General features: G+C 43.7%; 2 protein-coding genes and 1 long non-coding RNA gene across 4 annotated transcripts in view; 1 reads left to right on the top strand and 2 right to left on the bottom strand.

Moving 5' to 3' along the window:
- The window catches only part of abca7 (ATP binding cassette subfamily A member 7), a 35,166-nt gene extending 32,760 nt beyond the window's left edge, over positions 1-2,406 (top strand). For both annotated transcript variants that reach the window (XM_088622569.1, XM_088622568.1), the window contains one exon: positions 24-2,406. In XM_088622569.1, the coding sequence (XP_088478695.1) occupies positions 24-332 (309 nt within the window). In that variant the 3' untranslated portion in view covers positions 333-2,406. The remainder of the gene's footprint in view (positions 1-23) is intronic.
- LOC148639051 (uncharacterized) lies at positions 680-5,839 on the bottom strand. Its single transcript, XR_015930907.1, has 3 exons — positions 4,707-5,839; positions 4,170-4,348; positions 680-3,036 (listed from the first exon to the last, which is right to left on the bottom strand). It is a non-coding gene; the product is annotated as an uncharacterized LOC148639051 (long non-coding RNA).
- A 262-nt stretch (positions 5,840-6,101) lies between these two features.
- On the bottom strand, positions 6,102-19,093 carry LOC148639050 (uncharacterized). The gene is made up of 12 exons (XM_088622117.1): positions 19,061-19,093; positions 18,355-18,489; positions 17,994-18,057; positions 17,128-17,279; positions 16,051-16,578; positions 15,670-15,803; positions 13,818-13,956; positions 9,402-13,343; positions 8,861-9,034; positions 7,564-7,802; positions 6,985-7,070; positions 6,102-6,638 (listed from the first exon to the last, which is right to left on the bottom strand). The coding sequence occupies exons 1-12, from the start codon at positions 19,070-19,072 to the stop codon at positions 6,523-6,525; spliced, it is 5,721 nt and encodes a 1,906-aa protein (XP_088478243.1). The 5' UTR covers positions 19,073-19,093; the 3' UTR covers positions 6,102-6,522.
- Between the last annotated feature and the right edge of the window lie 820 nt (positions 19,094-19,913).

Here is a 19,913-nt window from a genome sequence, read left to right as displayed (position 1 = left end):
GTCAGCTTGGTGATCTCTTGCAGGTCTTTGTGAACTTTGCCAAGGACCAGAGTGATGATGACCAGCTGAGAGAGGTGACTGTGAACCGGGTGGCAGAGGTCACTGTGGACAGTGCAGGCTTCACAGACGGGACTGACCATGCCAAGCTGAAAGAGCCGATGGCCAATGGGGTAGAGGGCACTAATGATGCCAAGGGCCACAGCTGTGGGAAGCTGCCTGAGGAGGTGGTGGTCAATGGCACTGAAGACATCATGGATGCCCTTGACATGAAGGACCCTAAGCGTCTAACATTGTTCTTGGAGGACAGCAGTGTGCAAGAGAGCCGGCTGTGAAATGGGGGGAGTACCCATCCTCCAGTGAGGTGGTCCAGGTAGGCCAGGCTAGAGGGCCTGGGTAGGGCAGTGAACCTGAGAGCAGGCACCTTCTCGCCATGTGGATGAGGACCACTGCTTTGCTTGGGCAGATTTTCCCCAAGGTTTGGTGCCTTGCTAGCTAGAACCACCGCCTGTGACATGTTTTCATCCATCTCTTGATGATGTGCCAGAGGTCAGTCTGCCTCTGCTCTTCAACCCCCATGCAGATTAACGCTGAGCTGAAACATAGAATTCCCACATATCTGCATATAAGATGCATATTTTAAAAGTCAAGGGCAGCACAATGTCTTTGGAAAGTGTTGCACTTTTGTTTTCTATAAATTATTTATTTCTAATTATTTATTTACAGGCTTAAAGTAATGGCTGCTGTTTCTTTAAGCCCTCAGTTATGGGTGGTTATTTCTATGATGCACAAAGCGCTTTGAAGAATAACATTCTATAACTTTAGAGTCCCCAAGATTTTAGAATCAGTCGCTGTTACTGTTACTATTCCTCTTAATCTGACATGTTCATCATTTTGGGATGATGATTTTCTCTATTTCCTTCTCTCTACTGACACCTTTGTTTTATGGAGCCTCATCAAAACTGTGGTACTTCAAGCACTGCAGTTTTGCTAAGCACTGTGATGTTTCTTTTTCTTTACCAGATCTCTGATACATCTGGTCTAAAATGAAAACATCACAGAGGGGTTCTGGGTGGTCTTTACTCATGCTGGATTCAGTGTTCTTAGCTTGTAATACCTCAGCGCTTGCCCTGAAGTGCACCATTCACACGTTACAATAATATAACGTCTCTGGCAGCTGTATAGCAAACAAAACCATTGATGACAAAGATGAGTAGGGAAGTAATATTACATCCAGCCAGTTACAGTCTGCTGTTCCTGGTGAGGACTGAAACCCCTTTAGCAAAAATTAAAATACAATTTATTTTATGAGAGCTTTTCAAGAGACTTGTTCGCAAGGCAACGAGGCAATGAGCACTTTAGGCTGGTCTAACTTGGGCGACCTAAACTAAGTTTCAAATTCATAAGGTAGAGACCCTACGAGTAGCATGCAGGTTCCTGCTGTAATTCTGCTCTTTTAAGATCTGCATGTTTGAAGTCTATAATGTCCAGCTCTCAGGTACAAATAAGGAGACAGCATGGAGCTCAGGATTCTAAGGTCTGGGGCCTAGTTTGTGGTGTCGTATCATTGAGCAAAAATACATTATCGGAACTACTCCAGTCTACCCAGATATATACAAGGTACAAACAAGCGATGAGGAGGGTTAACCCACAATGTTCTAGTATCCTTCCCAGAGAGCTCTTTCTCCCTGTGAGCTCATTGCTTCTCCAGCTGGGTTATTACACTTGGAGTTTGACTCAGAGTATGCTGGCATAGAAATTGAACCGTCCCACACTTCACTAAGTTCATTTTCGTGATTCTGAAAAATAAACTGATTGAATAATGTAGTCCTGGGCTTTTCACCCTACATGCCATCCAGTCAGCTCCATTTCAATAAACCTTCAGGCCCCATAATTGCTCTATGGATCCTGTTAATTACAAATGACATAATAAAGGTCCTGGTTGAATTCATACCATGTTACGGCTCTGGTTGTGCGGGGGTCACAGTTAGCACCTGTCTAATGTTAGTGGTCCATGCAAGCACTTGAAGAACCTGCACGACTTGAGTACAAGGTTACACTCATGGCCTTTATCGGGTCACGTGTCTTCTGTTCTGTCCCCCATGTTGAAATCTGCAGTGACAAACTTCGGACTGAATCAAAGCTCTTTGTGACTCTGGTCCAGAGTGTTCTGGTGGAGTGGGGAAGCTAAAAGGAGGAACAACCACTACTGCTTCCCATCAAGAAGGCAGCTTTCTGGACTGTAAGGCATGCTGAAGATATGTACTGTATATACTACTGAATGTATGAAAGCTTTTTTCACACATGTAGAGTACTTTGTTCTTTAGGTTGTACATAATGAATTGCAGAAGTATGAATTTATCTATATATTATAATATATGCATATAGTAAACTTTTAATGGATGAAAAGCTCAGTGTGTGTGTGTGTTGACTTGATAAGAAAGAAAACACAGGGCCGACTGTAGATATATGATCCGTCTTAGAGGAGATGGGGAGGGAGGGTTACATGCTTTTGAATCCAAAGTGTAACAGGTCGGGTCACTGTTTTGTTGAGGATTATTTTTAACTATGCATTATCAAGTTAGTCCAGGGGCTTTCCAGATCTCATCATTTCTTTTTAAAATGTTTGAACTCTCAGTGTGTAAAATGTACAGTATGTTCCCAATTGTGGTCTGATCAACTGGAAACTGAATCTTTGCATAAGAACACTCGGCCAGTCCCTTGGAAGATGTGAACGTACCTTAACAGCACACGTAAAACTAAACAAACATCCCCTGCAAGGTTTCGTTTTCCTTTTGGGATTTGCTCTTTCTTCGGAGGTATGTGGGTTAGGGAAGGTGTGTTTGTGAAGTAGAATTTCCACTGCTGCAGGGTCCTTTGTGTCTCAGCGCAGGCAGGCTCCTCTTGCACAGACTGAGAGTCACAAGCGCCTTACTTCTCCGGTGGGATGAGAGAGAGGCTGAAGGGTCACTGCATGTCCTTGTGGTGTCCCTCCTGTGTCCCCTGCTTGGCTTGGACGCAGTGCACTTCCCACTTTCCCTGCAGAAATTCCAAGTGGCATCCCATCAGAAATTCACGGGCTTTCTCTTAACCTTCTTTATGAAACAATGTACGATGTACTTTATAAAAACGATTTAGGAAATTATGGCTACAGTTCATTGAATAATAAATAAAAAAGAAATGCTAGTCCTATTATGCAGATTAAATATTGGTTTCCCATCATTAAATTAATGTTTTCATTCTGCTTGTATTAGCCCCAGATACCCAAAAGTAAATTGGTGATTGAAGCTATTTTTAAATTGAATTCCCTCATGTTAAAGCAATTTTACTTCAGCCTTGAAATGCTCATTTCTCTGAAAGACTCCATTGCCCAAACATTCCCAAGTTTCAACACCAGACTGAACCCTGAAATGTAAGAAGAATGACAGGAAAACAAATGGATTGAAATGTTCTGGCTTATTTAAGTTGTAAAGTGGGTTTCTGAACTTCTGACCACTGGTACTTGGAGCTCTAAGCTCCAAAGCATTGTCTCTTTTTATACACCTTTACAAACATGTCGAAGAATAAAGGAGGCAACCTTCTGCTGCTTTGCAGTAATTCAAACATATTGCATAAAGTCATAGTGCAAAACTGGCCTGCTGGGTTAATTAGGAAATTCTCTGAATTTAAAGATGCTGAAATGGGAGGCTTTGGGCTGCATTTTGCATTGTCAAAACTGAGTAATTGTACCTGTACTAGGAAGTACATAATGACTGCAGCTTTCCTGCTTGGAGGCCCAATCGCTCAGGTCACTGTGACACTAAAGTTTCAGAGTTTCCAACTACAATGCAAATGCACTCATTCAATCAAGCGCTTCTCACACAGCTCAGATTGCACCAGCTATTACTTCTTCAGATGTGACTCTCTGGAGGTCTCCTGTACTTGATTGTTCTTTAACAAATCACATGCACCTCTTCTGAAACCGTGAAAATGTGACTTTTTTTTATCTTTTACCCATATTGCTTAACATGCAGGAGGGTTCATGTGTCTCGAAGGTCAGTGTCCTTGCAATAGGGCATCAAGCATTTTCTTGAAAAGCACCTAAAGTCATTTCAGTTTTAGGGTTTGTCCCCGACGTGGAAGCAGTTTGAGGGATGTTTTGTGCAAGAAAGGTGACGGGGCCATGTGCTTACAGTGGACCTGGGGAATCCAGGTGGAGCTGCTCCTCTCTCAGGGAGCGAAGAACTCTTGCGAAGAGGAGGTGGTCGGTGCAGGTGCCTCCCTTCCTGTACCCCTCCGTCTCCCTTTCTCTCATTTTCTTGAGCAGGAGCTGAATGGGGACCCCAACCTCCTGGGGCTCCAGCGAAGGCCTCTGCAGAGAGAATTGGCCTGATGATCTGTACATGACATTAATCCAGCATGCTGGCCGGGAGACAGACATTCCAAGCACTTAAAGTTCTCTACAGGGGAAGATGATCACGTTCTCAATAGGTGCTGGTTACCAGCATGCTTTCTGCTAACGAACAGCAATGCTCACATCTTAAAACTTCCATGTGCATCTAGGAAGGGAACAGTATGGGATTCGTTCTTGTTTCAGATGGTGGATGCAGAGTTTTTAATGCAGCTCAATTTGAACATTGATATTGGAAAAAAATGAAAAGGTGGGAGATGGGCTGAAGATGGAGGATGGTGTGGGAGTGAATAGGGGAGGATAAATGTCAAGCTCTTACCATCTCTGTGCTCACAGGACTGGAGGTCTCAGGGCTGCTCTGCTGGAAGATCATTTTGTGAAAAAGATGAGAGTTCTGGGATGCCATGCAGCGATTGGAGCCCATCAAACTGCTGTCCTCAGATAGGCTTACCAGTGCCACAGAGGGATGAGATACCCCTGGAATCTTCATGTGTTCTGGGCTTGGAGAATTCCTCTCTGATGATTTTGCAATGGGAGGCAAAACAGTCTTGAGCAGCCAGGTTGCTTCTGATTTACTCCAGGGGCTCGGTGGGTGCATTCTGCATTGGAATGGTGGCTCTGGAGAAAGGATTTCCTTCTGTTCTGGGGTACTCACACCGCACTGGACCAGAGACGCTTCCTGCTCAAAGGGGCATCTCCCTGAAGAGTCCTCAGGTTCATTGACAGCTGCCAGCACAGGTCGGAGGTCAATGTAGATTTTCTGCACTGCTTTTCTGTGTTCTCCTGTTGTCTCCATGCACCCAGGTCCTATCGCATTCAGGGGAGCAACAGCATAGCTCCCTAACTGCCCAGCTGCCTCCAGCGGGTGAAGTCTGACTCTCGGGTTAAGCCTGGGCACAGGTCTGCTGTTAGGGTGGAGACATCCCACTGCTTCCACAGCCAGGTCTGGACTCGCATCTACTGGGGTATCTGTGAGGGATCTCCCAGTTTTCCCACTAGCTCCCAGTTTCGGTAGCATCATAGTGCCCACCCACCCGCTCGCCTTCTATTTCTCAGGTAAAAACCAACCCAAGGCAGAAAGAAGATAATTTCATTTCCTCACCTTGAAAACACTTAGGGAAACTGAGCAATTGATTCGGATTCTCTCGTCTCTCTCTCTCTTTCTGAGTAGTAGTTCTCTCAGCTCCTAGAGTTGACGCACCAGCCTTAACTACCTGAATGCAAAACCAAAGCACGGTTACATGTGTCGGTAACAAACAAGCCGAGACTGAATACATAGAGAGTGGCACTCGTGTCGAGCGGAATAAACTGAACTACCGGAGTCGCCGATGGTCGACATCATGATCTGCCTGGAATCGCTCATCTCCTGCTTGTGGGTGGAGGTTAAACAGCCACCCCTCCCCATTAGCAGGAAAAGGCTTGGTGAAGCGTATGCAAATCAATCCTGTACCTGTGAGGCAAAAGCAAACAAAGGTCGGGTCGTCAAACAGCATTCCACCGGGCATTAAACAGCAGCCTACGCTATAAATCTCATTCACACACGGTTACCAAAGCACAGGAGTTATGGAAACATTGGTACAGCACAATCATCCAAATACCCTGTCTGTACCAGCCAGCTCCTGCACATATAGTGAAAAGAGAGCACAGTATTGCCATGCAAAGTGGCCCAGTAATATACAACAACCTCATTTATTAGCACAAAAGAAAGCAGTCATTTGCATAAAAAATATTTTATTGAGGTTAATCTGTTTTATTGTTCTCTGATACAGAGGAATAAGTGTCAAGATACATCAGCAGAGTAATGTAGAAATTAATACAATAACTTTGACACAATATTGTTAGAAAAGCAGGTTAGTTCTTAACTGCGGCATCTTATTGCATCAGCAGAATGTCAAGGGCACCTTTAAGAGCCGAAGAACAGTTTTTATCACGTTGTTTTATGCCAGAGCTTATTGAGGTCACAACAAGGACTTGATTAGCAAACCTAAGCAATTTAACAAAGGGGTTCATACAACAGCAGGCAAAAAATAAGGCTCTTAACACAAACACGTTTTAGCTGTAACTCCAAATGACCAAAAGCACACTATTCAAAACAAACTAGGTAACTGTTTTCCATTCTTTTTTTGTCTTTACAGCTAGTTGAGGAAGAAGGGTTGCTGTTTAGCTGTCAGGGCGTTTGCATCTGCAATGAGAGCATCCTTTTCCAGGGGGAGGTCAGGCTGATATTCCCGAAGAATGCTTGAGACTGGGTCTGTAAAGTGAGAAAAATCCAGCTTTGCTTAGAAACATGTTCCCTTAACAAGTGTAATTATGTGCAACCATGGCTTGATTAAGCTATGCTGGTGTTCCACTGGGTGCGTTCAAGTTAAAGTAAAGGGTACATGATGCTGTCTAGTTTAGACATAGAAAGAATGTCAATAATATTTTGTTCAAACAACAGTTAAATAATAAGTGAATCACAAGAATAAGATGTATTGTTTTTCATAGAGGCTTTACAGAACCTCACTCGTGCTTACCCAGGACTTTATAAGAGAAAATGGCAGATTAACGCTAATTATGGTGTATGCAAGGAGACTGTAGCTGGAATATATATTTACCTGACTGGAATTCCAAGTCTTGTATTGCAGAAAAAGGACGTCGGACTTGGGTCACAGTCAGCCATCTTCCTGCCAGCCACTTCATCCTGTAGATGAGAAATCAAGAAGATCTGTAGGGATAGATTCTGCCATATTCATAAAAAGCTCAAAGCATATAAGAATCTCGCAGTGAGCATTCATATTAAGCAGAGCTTCCCTAAAAGGGTCGAATTGTTCTATTTGTAATGTCTGAGCCTGCGTGACTGTCAGTTTTCTGAAAGACCAGCTTTTTTGCCCTCACTTAATGCATGACATTAAGGCATTAGGAAGGTGTGAGCTCCTCCATTTGGACCATTCTGTGGCTCAGTTGTGATTGGAGGGGGTTTACACGTTGACCAGTATGTGGATGGGACACACTCATTTCTAACACCAATTGTGTGCAACTCCATGTTCCATGTGCAACTGAAAAAGCTGGAAGAGTGGAAGAGAAGTTGAGTGCTTTGGCTTGTACCCATTGTATGGAATACCGCCATTGCAACACATCTAAAGACGACCTTCCTTGCAGAGGGGCCTTGTCCTTCCGCCCATGAGCATGCGTACCGTGTGATGGCAATGACCACGAAGGCCGCGGTTCTGAATCTGTGCCGGGGGCTCGCCCGCGGCGGGGCGCTGAGCTGGGTGCCGGAAGTGTGGGCCGGCTGAGGGCCGAACGGGCCCAGGGCCCTCTCCTGGCTCCAGCGACGGCTCAGCTGCAGCCCAATGAACTTCTTCTGGTAGCTCAGGGACGTCCTCGAGCTCTCGGCCCGCAGCCAAGATAGGAACAGCAGCTTCTGCCTCTTCTGTGCATGAGGGGAAAGGAAAGAGCATACCATGTAGAGATCAATCATGAATCCTTCAGTCTGGGAATACAGGTAGGATGCTGTCCCATCTAGATTTGAGTGTTTTCCTATTAGTCCCACTAAAGTTACTTAATCTAGTATGTGTGTTGTGGCAAGTCTCCGATCATTATATACAGTATCTGCTTATTACCTGACTCAATACTCAGTACTACAGTCTTTTATACTGAGGCTCCTTATCTGTAATCAAAGCTGTACACAGTACATTTACACAGACACTTAAGCAATAGAAGTCTCCTACTTAATCCTCTGTCAGAACTGTTTAGACAGAAACGTTAAACTACAGCATTGATTCCTTATAATAATTAATTACATCTATATACTGCTTTTTTTCCCAGAGCACTTCCCATGAACCCACTTCACCCCCCACGGATGTGCAGCACCTGTTAGATACCAACTGCCCCTCTGTACAGCAGATCAGGTGAGGATGTATTTAATCCCCTGAATTAAGGTGGAATTTGAGGAAGGTCAGAAAATACCAGAGTGGAATGTCTCCCGGACACTCTAGTCAACACACTGGTCTTACACAACCTGTCACAGGATCTTTCATGATCGTGGAGTCAGGCAAGACTTTGGTTTAAGATTTCTTTCAAAGAATGATGCCAGCTACAGCACAGTGTCCCCTATCCCGTGTTCATGGGAATGGAATTTGAAAATTCTGGTCCAGAGAAGGGCACCATCTACTGGTTCACTACCACCACTGTAACCTGACAGTAACCTGACCAGGCACTGCTTCACCCAGCTTGTGACATTTGACAAGATTAGGTTAGAAGGCCATAGAAACTTCAAACCATAGCTCTCTCTGTAGGTTCGAACAGTGGAGCACACAAAAGAACGTGCTAACTATTTCAAATCCTGAAAGACACTAAGAATGTCACTCCAGAGCACTACTTCAGGGCCAACAGTGAAACAAGGAGAAGAGAGCACAACTGTGTGTCAGCAGGTGGTGAGGCTTTACATCAACTCTTGCAGACAAATCTGTATCAGCTGTAAAGTTTCACCTGATATTTTTCCACACTCTTGTCCCTCTCTGCCAGTTCCATGATCAGCGATTCCTCCCTCTCTTTCTCCTTCTTCCTGAAGGATTGCAGGTAGTCCTGCAGCTTGGATAGTTCTCCTGTCTGCCGGGCATATTCCTGCTTCTCCTTCTTAAGGGAAAGGAAGAGTCCCTCCACCTGAAGAAAACATTTGAAAACCTCACAACTCATATTCACAGAATCACAGAGTTGCAAAACTTCCACAGTGTGTAGGTTTCTTGAATGAGTTTTTAAACCGTGGTACAAATTTTGTGAAAAATTGTCTTTGAGAATATCTTGTACATTGTCTTTTTTTAAAATATTTTACACAGTCTTCCAAAATGCTGTCTTACACGCCATCTCCAAGAAAAAATGGGACACTATTACACTAGTTTGAGAAAATGTGGCATACTAGGGATGCTCAAACTGCAGCTTTAAAATAAAGCCTGAGCCATTGACACCTGAAAGGATTACAAAATGACTAGACAACAGTGAAATGTCAGTCAGACGTTTGCTGCTGCCTTACCTGTTGTTTGTACTCCTCTCTACTCTTCTCCCTCTCCGGCAGGACCTCAGCACTCAGTCTGGCCCCTTGCTCCCTTTTTTCCTTTTCTAGACAGGAACTCTGCTCTTCAGCCTCAATCTGGAGTTGTTTTACTTTGGCCCACTGTGCTGCAGCGGTCTCCTCCCTATTCTTCTGCAAGCAGGGGTCTTGATTCTTTGCCTCGCCCTGCAGGTTGTCTAAATCAAAGCAGAGCTTTATCCTGGGGTCCACAGAAACTCTTTGCTGGATCTCTTCCACCAAAACCTCCGGCTTCCCTCTGCGGTGCCTTTCCCTGCTCATTTTGGACAGCAGCCACTCTATGAAGGTCTTGTGCTGATGCACTATCTCCTGCCACCTCTTCACTGTTGCCTGCTGAACCTGCTGGCCAAATTCGTCTGCCCGGCTCAGGACCTGTATAAGGGCGCTGACCCCTGATAGCAATGGCAGGGTATTGCTATCCTTTGCAACAGGACTCTGGCAAGATACATTCTCTTTGCTCTGCCCCTTACAAACATGGGCAAGAGTAGTACTGGCTGCCTCCACAACTACAACTGACTCTTTTAACTCAGGTGGCTTCTCCTGCTGCTCAGAGACAAGGTTGCGAAACTCTCCACAGAGGCTGCTATTAAACAACCTTTCCCATTCCAGTTCAGTGGCCAACATGTTGTTTTGGGTCTCCAAGGCCTGACTCTTTGATTTTGCCTCTTGTAATTCAACAGACATTTTCTGGATTTCATCCTCTTTGGCCTTCAGTTCAGAGCAGAGAGCCTCGTGCTGATCACAACCAGACTGTTCAGTTACCACATCGTCCAAGAGATTAATACTGTCAGGCTTGTTTTCTTCTAAAGTTACAACTGGCTCTGTTTGCTTGGACTGCTGATTAGACACTTGATCTTTCAGGTCTTGGTGTTGGTTGTTCTGCACACCTCTCTGTTCAGCAATGGCAGCAGTTAACTCTTGGATCTCTGAAAGCATACTTTGAAGCTCTGTGAGCATGACTTGACACTTTGATCTCTCACTCTCCAGACCCCCACAGGTAGTGACAGCTTGTGATTTATCTTCTTGTAATGCGATAGAGAGACTGTCGATCTCAGCCTGTTTCATCTTCTTTTCTGACTCAAGAGCCTGACAGCGTGACCTCTCTTGCTCCAGAGCTCTTCGGAGTCTGGTGTTGTCCGTACTCTGTTCTTCTAGACTCAAAGCAATTTCCTCAATTTTGGCTAGATAGCACTCCTGTGCAGAAGAGAAATTCTGCAAAGCTTCCTGGTTATCACTATTAATGTTTTTCTCTTTTTCCAGAGCCGTACAAAGATGGTTGAGTTCAGCCTGCTTTCTCTCCAGATCGAAGACTAGAAACTCGCATTGTGATTTTTCAGCTTCCAGAGACTTGAACAGTCTATTGCTGTTGGACTTCTCTACTTCCAGGGCGTTGCTTAGCTGCTCGATTTTATGAATGCTGTTTTTTTGCTCATCAATCAGGTGTTGTAAATGGTCCTGCAAGGATTTGTCATTATTTTTCATCTTCTGTAGTTCAGCAGTAAGTTCTTCAATTTCAAGTTGCTTGGCTGCCTTTTCTGAAAGCAACATCTGCCTTTGGCTGCGTTCAGCTTCCAGAACCTCACAGAGTCTGGTATAGCTAGAGCTCTTCTCTTCTAGCATTGCACTGAGCTTGGAAATTTCAGCAGTTTTACTCTGCTGTTCCTCCAGGAGGGTTACATTGTCTGCAGTCTCACGTTCTAGTGAATCAGCCAGCCGGTTAAACTCTGCCTGATTCCTCTTTTCCTGAGAGACCAGAGTCTGGTATTGTGATCTCTGGGCCTCTAGGGTCTTTAAAAGACTTCCGTTCTTAGTGCGCTCTTCTTCTAAAAGTTGACCGAGTTGTTCTATTTTATTGAAGTTGTTTTGCATCTCAGTGGTCAGCTGTTGTACGTGGTCCTGCAAGGAGCTCTCTTTGCTGCTCTTGTCCTGTAGTTCAGCAGTAAGATGTTCAATCTCAGCTTGTTTGTCGCTCTGTTCTGAGAGCAGCAAACCGCATCGGGATTGCTCAGCTTCAAGAGCCTCGTTGAGTCTAGTATAACTGATGCTCTTCTCCCATAGAGCTGCATTGAGCTGGACGATTTCAGTAAAATTAATCTGTTGCTCAAAAGACAGTCTTTCAAGCTCCCCCCTGAGGTTCCTGGTCTTTAACTTCTCCTCCTCTAATTCAGTAGAGAGCTGCTTGTTTTTTGCCTCATTCATCTGGTGCTCAGACTCCAGACTGTGATACTTTGATTGTTCAGCTTTCACTGCCTTGACTAGGTTGACGGTTCGAGTCCCCTCTTCTTCCAGGGTCTGAGTAAGTTTGTTGATTTTCTCAAGGAGACTCTGACGCTCCAAAGCAAGTCTTTGTAGGACTTCTTTGTTGGCTCTGCTCTCATTCTGCAGGTCTGCAGTTAGCTGTTCAATCTTGGCCTGGTTCATTTTGTGCTCAGATCCCTTTAGCTCACAATCTGATCTTGTAGCCTGCAGTTCCTTCTGAAGGCTGTAATTTCTGGTGCTCTCATCTTCCAGAGTGGAATTCAACTCATTTAATTTCTCAAGGTTCCTGTGGTGCGTACTGAGGAGCTTTTCCATGTCTTCCTGAAGAGCAGTGTTAATTCTCTTCTGTTCATCTACCTCTGCAGATAGCTGTTCAGTCTGGGCCTGATACTTCCTCTGCTCAATTACCAATGCCTTGCATCTTGAGCTCTCATCATCCAGAGCCTTTCTGAGACTGCAGTTGCTAATGCTTTCGTTTTCCATATTAAAATTCATCTCATTAATTATTAAATGTTTCCTCTTCAGCTCATTGTGAAGCTTCTGCATGTTTTCCTGAAGTGTGATGTTGGTCCTTTCCTTCTCCTGTAGCTTTGCTGTTAGCCTTTCAATTTCAGACTGATCCCTCTTGAGCTCTGAGACAAGAGAGTGGTGTTTTGTTTTCTCAGCTTCCAGAGCCATGTGGAGACTAGTGTTGCAAGTGTGCTCCTCCTGCACAGTAAGAGCAAGCTGATCGATTTTAGCTATGAGACTCAGACGCTCTGAGGCAAGTCTTTGCAGGACATCTTCATGAGAGCTGTTGGCTCTGCTCTCATTTTGCAGGTCTGCAGTTAGCTGTTCAATCTTGCCCTGGTTCATTTTGTGCTCAGATCCCTTTAGCTCACAACCTGATCTTGTAGCCTGCAGTTCCTTCTGAAGGCTGTAATTTCTGGTGCTCTCATCTTCCAGAGTGGAATTCAACTCATTTAATGTATCAGTGTTCCTCTGATGTGCACTGAGGAGCATGTGTATGTCTTTCTGAAGAGCACTGTTAATTCTCTTCTGTGCCTCTAACTCAGAGACCAGAGAATAGCAACGTGTTCTCTCTACTTCTAGAGCCATGTGCAGTTTGGTATTGCTGGTGATCTCTTCCTCTTGAATCAATGTGAGCTGCTTGATTTTATGAAGGCAGCTCTGTTGTTCAGAGGCTAGTATTTGCAGTGCTTCTTGAAGAGTACTATTGTTTTTTTTTTCCTTCTGCAGATCAGCTGTGAGTTGCTGGATGTCAGGCTGATTCCTCTTCTGCTCAGAGAACACTGCCTGATATCTAGACCTCTCAGACTCCAGAGTACTGCCAACACTGTAAATCCTCATGCTTTCCCTTTCCAGACTGAGGTTTAGCTCATCCAATTTAGCAAGGTGGGCCTTGTTTTCATCCAGCATCTTTTTCCTGTCTTCCTGAAGAGCAGCATTGTGTCTTTTCTGGCTCTCTAGTTCTGCAGCTAGATTCACAATTTCAGCCTGGTTCGACTGCTTGTCAGAGTCCAGAGGGTAAGATTTTGATTTTTCACTTTTCAGAGCCTCTTTAAGGACATAATTGCTGGTGCTCTCCTCTTCCAGGCAGGAGCTCAGCTCTTGCATTTTCATATTCTGTGTTTAGAATAAAAGCTGAATTTAGTAGAGGCGTTGCAAAATAAAATCAAATTGGGATCGAAAAACGACTATACACTGAAGCACTTTCTGTTGTAGCAAGCTTCATTTTACAGAAAATAAGAAGAAATGTGATCTTAAAGAGCATAAAGAGCTTGGTTGTGGTTGTTAAACAGTATTTCATAACGCAAAATATTAAACAAGTTGCTCTTTTCACAGAAACATGCTATATATTTTCACAGAATATATGTGAAGTATGAAATTGAGTCGTTCCAGTACTCTTTGAATTATTAACACAAAATTAACTCCAAACATCCAAGGACACTTACCCGAAGACACATATACAACTATATTTACACGTATGAGAAATGTTCTCATTATACTTGTGCTCACCAGTGTACCACTGCCGCACAATGCGTTTTGCACATTTTTATCTGACCCATTGTCCTTCTGAGCCCAAATGCCCTCTAATACCTCTGTCTCCTGTCTGCTCTTGTCCAGACTCTCCAGCCGGCTGTACTTTTCTTGTTCCAGAGCAGCCCTAGCTTGTTTCCCTTCCTCTAGCTTCCTCTTGGCTGAAGCCAGTATCTGATCTTGACTTGAAGTTTTAAGTCTGTGAATGGCAGTTTCAAACTATAAAGTACATCTACATATATACATACACACTATATATTTATATCAGCTTAAAAGAGATGGGAGTGTTGAGTACAAGTTACTGCATGTAATTGTGGGGCTTCTTCTCATCACTCTAAAGAGAGGAAGACTTTGGGGAATATTGTTTTTCAGATGCAAGGAAACTAAAGAGAAAATTACTTTTGAACTTTTCTCCTTCAGATATTTTGAGGCCACATTACTATATACTGTAATACAAATACATTACATAGTTTAAAATACAGTTACAGTGAGTAGAAGTGACTATTGATCTTTGTCTCACAACTCTAGGGACACTAATCAAACATCTAGCTAGTGTAGTGAAAGTGTTGACTTGGGACTGAGAGACACTGATCAATGATCAATCTTTACAGTTGAGGGATTATGATTATTTATTTTAATTATTGACTAATCTGCTCAGTTATTTCTGGTAATTTGTGTAATCCCCTATTTGGAACAATAACTTTGTCAGCTAGAGAAACAGTCAACAAACAATTCAATTGATGATCTGTTTGGTGTGAAATGAAATTATATATGACTGCATAGTCTATACATTTACAACATGATTTAAAATTCTGCAGGGAAAAAAACAAGCTTTGCAGAAAGAACCCTTTTTCTGTTATCACTTTTGAAGGAAGAGTGACAAGCTATTTTAACATATCTGTGGGGCGTGGCAGTCTCCAGCAGCATTTGACAGTGACTGATAATGGGTTTTCTTTTAGTTTTAGTTTTGGCAACAGAAAAACATATTCCAAGAGTATTATGAGCCCTGTTAGAAAATAGAAACATATGACATAATACTTAAAGTGCTGAAAATCGCCTTCATAAAATGCCAGCTTTTATTTGCTAGTTTTAAAAAACTGCTCTTTCTGCATGTTCAGATTTACCACTGGACATGACAGGAAGGCAGCACAACGATGTGGTTAGCACTGCAGCCATACAGTTCTTGTGTTCTGGATTGAAAACCTTCTACTGTATGTGTTGTTTGCTTGTTCTCCATGTGTTCATGTGGATTTTTGGCAAGTGCACCAATTTATCCTCATCTCCAAGAACACGCTGGTTAGGTTAATGGGGTCTTTATATTGTCTGTATGTGCGTGCCCTGCACTAGACTGCTGTCTCATGCCCTGTGCAGCTGGGATACTGTAGGTAAAGTAAAAGAGACTCTCATTCTCTCTCTCAGGTTATCAGAGTCCCCTTACCGGCACTCATTTTGAAGAAGCTTACAAGAAGGTGAAGGAGCAGTTGGCAAAAAGTCCTCATACATCTTACTTAACAATATCAGAAAAGTCTTCATTCCTCTGCAATCAATCTGCTTCTATCCACCTCTGCTTCTGTCCTCCTTTCTGCTTCCTTCCTCCCTTCCCTTCACCCTGGGATCTTCCAATGTATGACTTTCCCCACCCCCGTCCTTAATCCCAGCCGGAAATACTTTGAGAAATCAAGACACACAGTTGGAATGTGCCACCCCATGCATTGTGGGCTGTATCTAGCAATAGGAGCTACAGAAGACTAAGCTGGCTATACCATTGGTGGACTTTGATGCTAATAGTGTGGTAATTAGAGTTGAGATGACCTGCTTCTGCAGATCCTTCTGACAATTAGGAATTTGTGGAACAGACCAGGAATGTTGATCCAGTGTGCTAGCGCTGTCAAATATTTATTCACAACTGTACCTCTTCTGTTTCACTTCTTCCTCAACCAGGGCATTCTGCTGCAGAGCCTGCCTGGCGGCCATCAGGTCCTCCTCCATCAGCTCCAGCTGCCTGCCCGAGCTCAAGCCTCCAGAAACAACGGTGTCCGCCAGGTCCTGGTAAAAAGAACGGTTGCTTCAATTGAATTTGAACTGGTTTCTGAAACTGCTGCGCCTAGAGAAGGCAGCCTGATCGACTGAACTGAACGCTGTACAGATCCAAGCGATCTGGATCATAAACAGAGAGAAGCGCCACACTGCCTCACAGAGGAAAAATAGCAGAACCCTGAATTCAAAGCTGAAATAACAGGTTATTGAAAAGGTATAAGATACTACATTCATTTGCGCTGGGACTGAAGATTACCCTGTTTGTAATGGCAGGTCCCGGTGAAGACGATGAACCACTGTAGGTGCAGGAAGAAGGTGGGACCTTCCTCATCATCACTGAAAGCCCAGGGAGGCCGCATGGAAGAATATGTGCAGACTCTTCCAGGGGATTCACATCAGCCAGGCGATGTGCAGCAGCTTGAAGGAGACTAACATCCCCCAGGGCACTGGAGGGAGGACTGTGCATGCCACCAGGGGTCATGGCATACCTCCTGGCCTCCTCCAGAGAGGGACACATGCTTTCATCTGTGCCCTCCATGACGAAGGTCTCCCTGCTCTGTGCCTGGGAGCTGAAGGAGCTGTCATTGCCTACACTCTGAGTGAGGCCGAGGAGGTCTTGGCTGTCCAAGGGCTGGAGACAAGCGGGCTGAACTCTAGACTCCAGTGGCTCCTCAGTCTCCAGGTCTGGCAGGGCTCTGGAGATCAGCTCCTCCAGCCTGCTCCTCAGGACATCCGGAGCCACGCCATTCCCATCCTGGTGACACACCACGCCATAAGGGAAGACCTACAGTGACAGAATATGGGGTAACGTTAGAGGTGGGAGTCTAAGATATGGCATAGTCTCTACCTCCTGTAGCTTTTCTTCATTTTGCATTCGGAGAAAGAAAGAAGAAGCTAATCAGAGTTAATCATAGGTGTCCTGACTTAAGCACAACTGTTGTTAATGGAAGTCCTGGCAGTGACAGTCTGGAGTGAACTGTCTGTTGTGAGACGGGGTATTTATGCTGGAAACTAGGTGTTTCGACAAACTGAAAGAGATAAGGAAACCAGCAGGTTTTGGAGAAGAATATTATTTTGGAGATCCAACAGTAGTTTTCCTCCTTGTTTGTCTAAGTGTGTGGAAACATAGAAATTATGTCTCCAAACAAAGCCCAAATACTAGAGGACAAACCCGGACGATCCCAGTCCCAGCAAAATATGAAAAACCAGACAGTTTTCACTGGAGTATCACTCACGTTTTCTGCTTGTGTCGTGAATGAGTGCGCTGGCAAAGCGAGAAAGCACCTAAGAACTCGCCATCAATCATCAATCCAGCCTAAGCTTAGATCCCCACCTGTGCTGGAGTGATCTCACTCGCAGGGGAACTGGTCCCTGTGTGTCCCACTTCACTAGTACTGCTCGTACTAGGTGCATCATGGGATTGGTCTTGTGGGGTTACTGATGTCGCATCCACCTCTAACTCCGGACTCTCAGTCCAGTGGTACCCTGCAAAGGCACAATGGGTTTCCATTACCAAAGCTTGCTGGTCTTCTGAAAAAGAAGGGACCTGACTTCCTTTAAACAATTAGATTACCTGCCTTATCATTTTGTGTCCAATCTTTCACTTCAACATAGGCAATGTGACACGCTACGTATCTCTACAGCCCACCAGACTTATTAGAAATAAGAAAGGTTAAAAGGTTAAAAGGCCATTTCAATAATCTAACTCCTGTGGTCACTAGTGGATAACTGAGCTCCACTCTGGGCTAGATTATCTTCTTCCCAGTGACATGTCCTGCTAATTCAACTTCATACTAAAGAAAAAAGCTTTGGGCAACAATATAAAATTACAATCAGGCAGAAGGCCCAAAACCAGCATAGAATGAGTTCAAAACTGCATTGAATTGAAATAGAGATCACATGAACCACTCTAGCTAGGGGATAGCATAGGAAAACCTCTGCCAACATGTCTGTTAGCAGACTTAACATACTATATTCTGGCTGGACGCCTCTTTTACATCATTTCAGATAAGTTGAGTTAACAGCATTTACTTTCTTCTCCATGAAAGGTACACAGATTCCCTGCTAGGAAGAGATCTTTAGTGTGTGTAGAGTGGGGCTTTTTGCAGTAGTACTGGACACATGTGGAGTAAAATATTTGTGTGCAGTTTTCAGTGTTATTGTCAAAAATACAAGATTGATTAAGGTCTTACACAGTACCTGAGTCTTTGATCCAGGTACCAGCTGCCTCTGAGCTCAGACCTGTATCCTGCATTTCGGACACCTAATTAAATTAAATCACACTGTTAGTGACATATGATATGTTAACGACATAGTGACACCAAGGAACTATGTGTAACTGTAAACTGACTATCAAAAAGATAACATCGCCTGAAAATCAATCCAAAGCAATCCCAGATCAGACTCTCCAAACAATAATAAGTGTTTTCTGAAAGGAAAGGCCACCAGCAACTGCAATGTTTTTAGGTAGAATATGGTGACGGGTTGGACTGTAAGAGCAAAAACCCAACACACTGGAAGGATCATGTCTGTCTGGAATACGTTCTTTGAGAAACTGCACCTGGTTGAAAGGCCCCAGAAGATTTTGCCCATTCTGATCAAAACAATCTCTGAAGTCCCTTCTCTGGTCTCTCACTGCTGGTTTCCACTCAGGCAGTGTGGCAAGGTTGTCCTTCAAAGAATTGGGGTCTTCCCCCTTCAAGAACATAAACAAATGTTTCTGAATGTTTGTTTAAGTCACCGGCACGAATCCCTGGTCAGCAGGCAGTCCTTCACAGCACTACACACATCCAGTTACACAGTATGTCTGTGTGATACAGCAGTACAACTATCTGTCTGTGTGATACACAGACTGTAGCAGCCAAGTTTTCAGTCGATCTGCAACCTACAGGCCAGGTGCTTAAATTCACTGCACACACGTTTAGCTACACTTTATTATTTACTTAACTTTTACTTTTCTACAGTACATATACAAATCAGGGTCGACAGTATTATTTCTGTTTTAATGCTACTGTAAAATATATATGTAATCTAGCCTTTACAAGGTGCTGCAATGTATTTTTTAGGCATAAAACGTGACATTTTAGTGAACAAAAAAGTGGAGTCACTACTGAATGGTTTAGTCTTACCAACGTTTTTACGTTATTTAAATTTTAGTTTAGAAACTATCAGTGATTTACAATCTCTTTAGTAGTTTGTTTATAAACAGGCCATTGAAGTTACAACTATTACAAAACATTAAGCAAGCAAGATATAAAAAGCCTTACCGGATCGTCCATGTTTACCGAGAAAATAAATCCCAGCGGTTTAAAAACTACGATCTGTATTTACCTTGGCAACGTGACGTCACAATAGAAACGTCATAATAACAATAGTACGTAGGAAACATTCTAAATTGGTGAAAATAAATAAAATTTATCATTAAGAGTTATATATCATTTTCAAAATGAAAAGGGATAATATAACAGTGTGGATTGACTCAAAACATACGGTGTTATGTATTTGGAGGTTTGGGAAGCACATTCCTGCCATCAAGGGAAATAGTTAATGAACTATCTCGTAATTAAAAGAAACTTATTTTTTCGTTATTACAAAAGCAAATCGATAATTTCTTAATGACAGTCTCGAGTACGTCATGCGATAATCACGTCATACAGTAATTAGGCTTTCAGTTTAAAGTAGTGAAATCGATTTCAGGGGATAGTTCTTTTTAAAATATAATAATAATTCCTCACACTTCTATAGCGCTTTTCGGGACACTCCACAAAGCGCTTAACAGGTAATGGAGATCCCCTCCACCACCAGTGTGTAGCACCAAGCTTGATGCTGTGACGGCACCCAGAGTGCGCCAGTCCGCTCCCCACACACCAGCTCTCAGTGGGGAGGAGAGCAGAGGGGTGAAGCCAGTTCAGAGATGGGGATTATTAAGAGGTCATGATTGGTAAAGGCCAGGGGGAAATTTAGGCAGGTCGCCGGGGTTAACACCCCTACTCTTTTTGAGAAAACGCCCTGGGATTTTTAATGACAGAGTGTCAGGACCTCGGTTTTCGTGACATCCGAAGGACGGCGCCTCTTTTACAGCATAGAGTCCCCGTCACTGCAAGGTGAGCACTACCTACA

Source organism: Lepisosteus platostomus, chromosome 27 (genome assembly GCF_059453375.1).
Source record: "Lepisosteus platostomus isolate fLepPlt1 chromosome 27, fLepPlt1.hap1, whole genome shotgun sequence".
Classification (NCBI taxonomy): domain Eukaryota; kingdom Metazoa; phylum Chordata; class Actinopteri; order Semionotiformes; family Lepisosteidae; genus Lepisosteus; species Lepisosteus platostomus.
Note: the sequence above shows the minus strand (reverse complement) of the source record. Positions and strands in the feature narration are given on the sequence as shown.

Coding starts and splice junctions, on each gene's coding strand:
- LOC148639050 (XM_088622117.1), bottom strand. Junction 9,035..9,401: donor GAGAGGAGTACAAACAACAG/GTAAGGCAGCAG, acceptor TGTTTTCTTCAG/GTGGAGGGACTCTTCCTTTC. Junction 7,803..8,860: donor AGAGTGTGGAAAAATATCAG/GTGAAACTTTAC, acceptor CCTCATGCACAG/AAGAGGCAGAAGCTGCTGTT.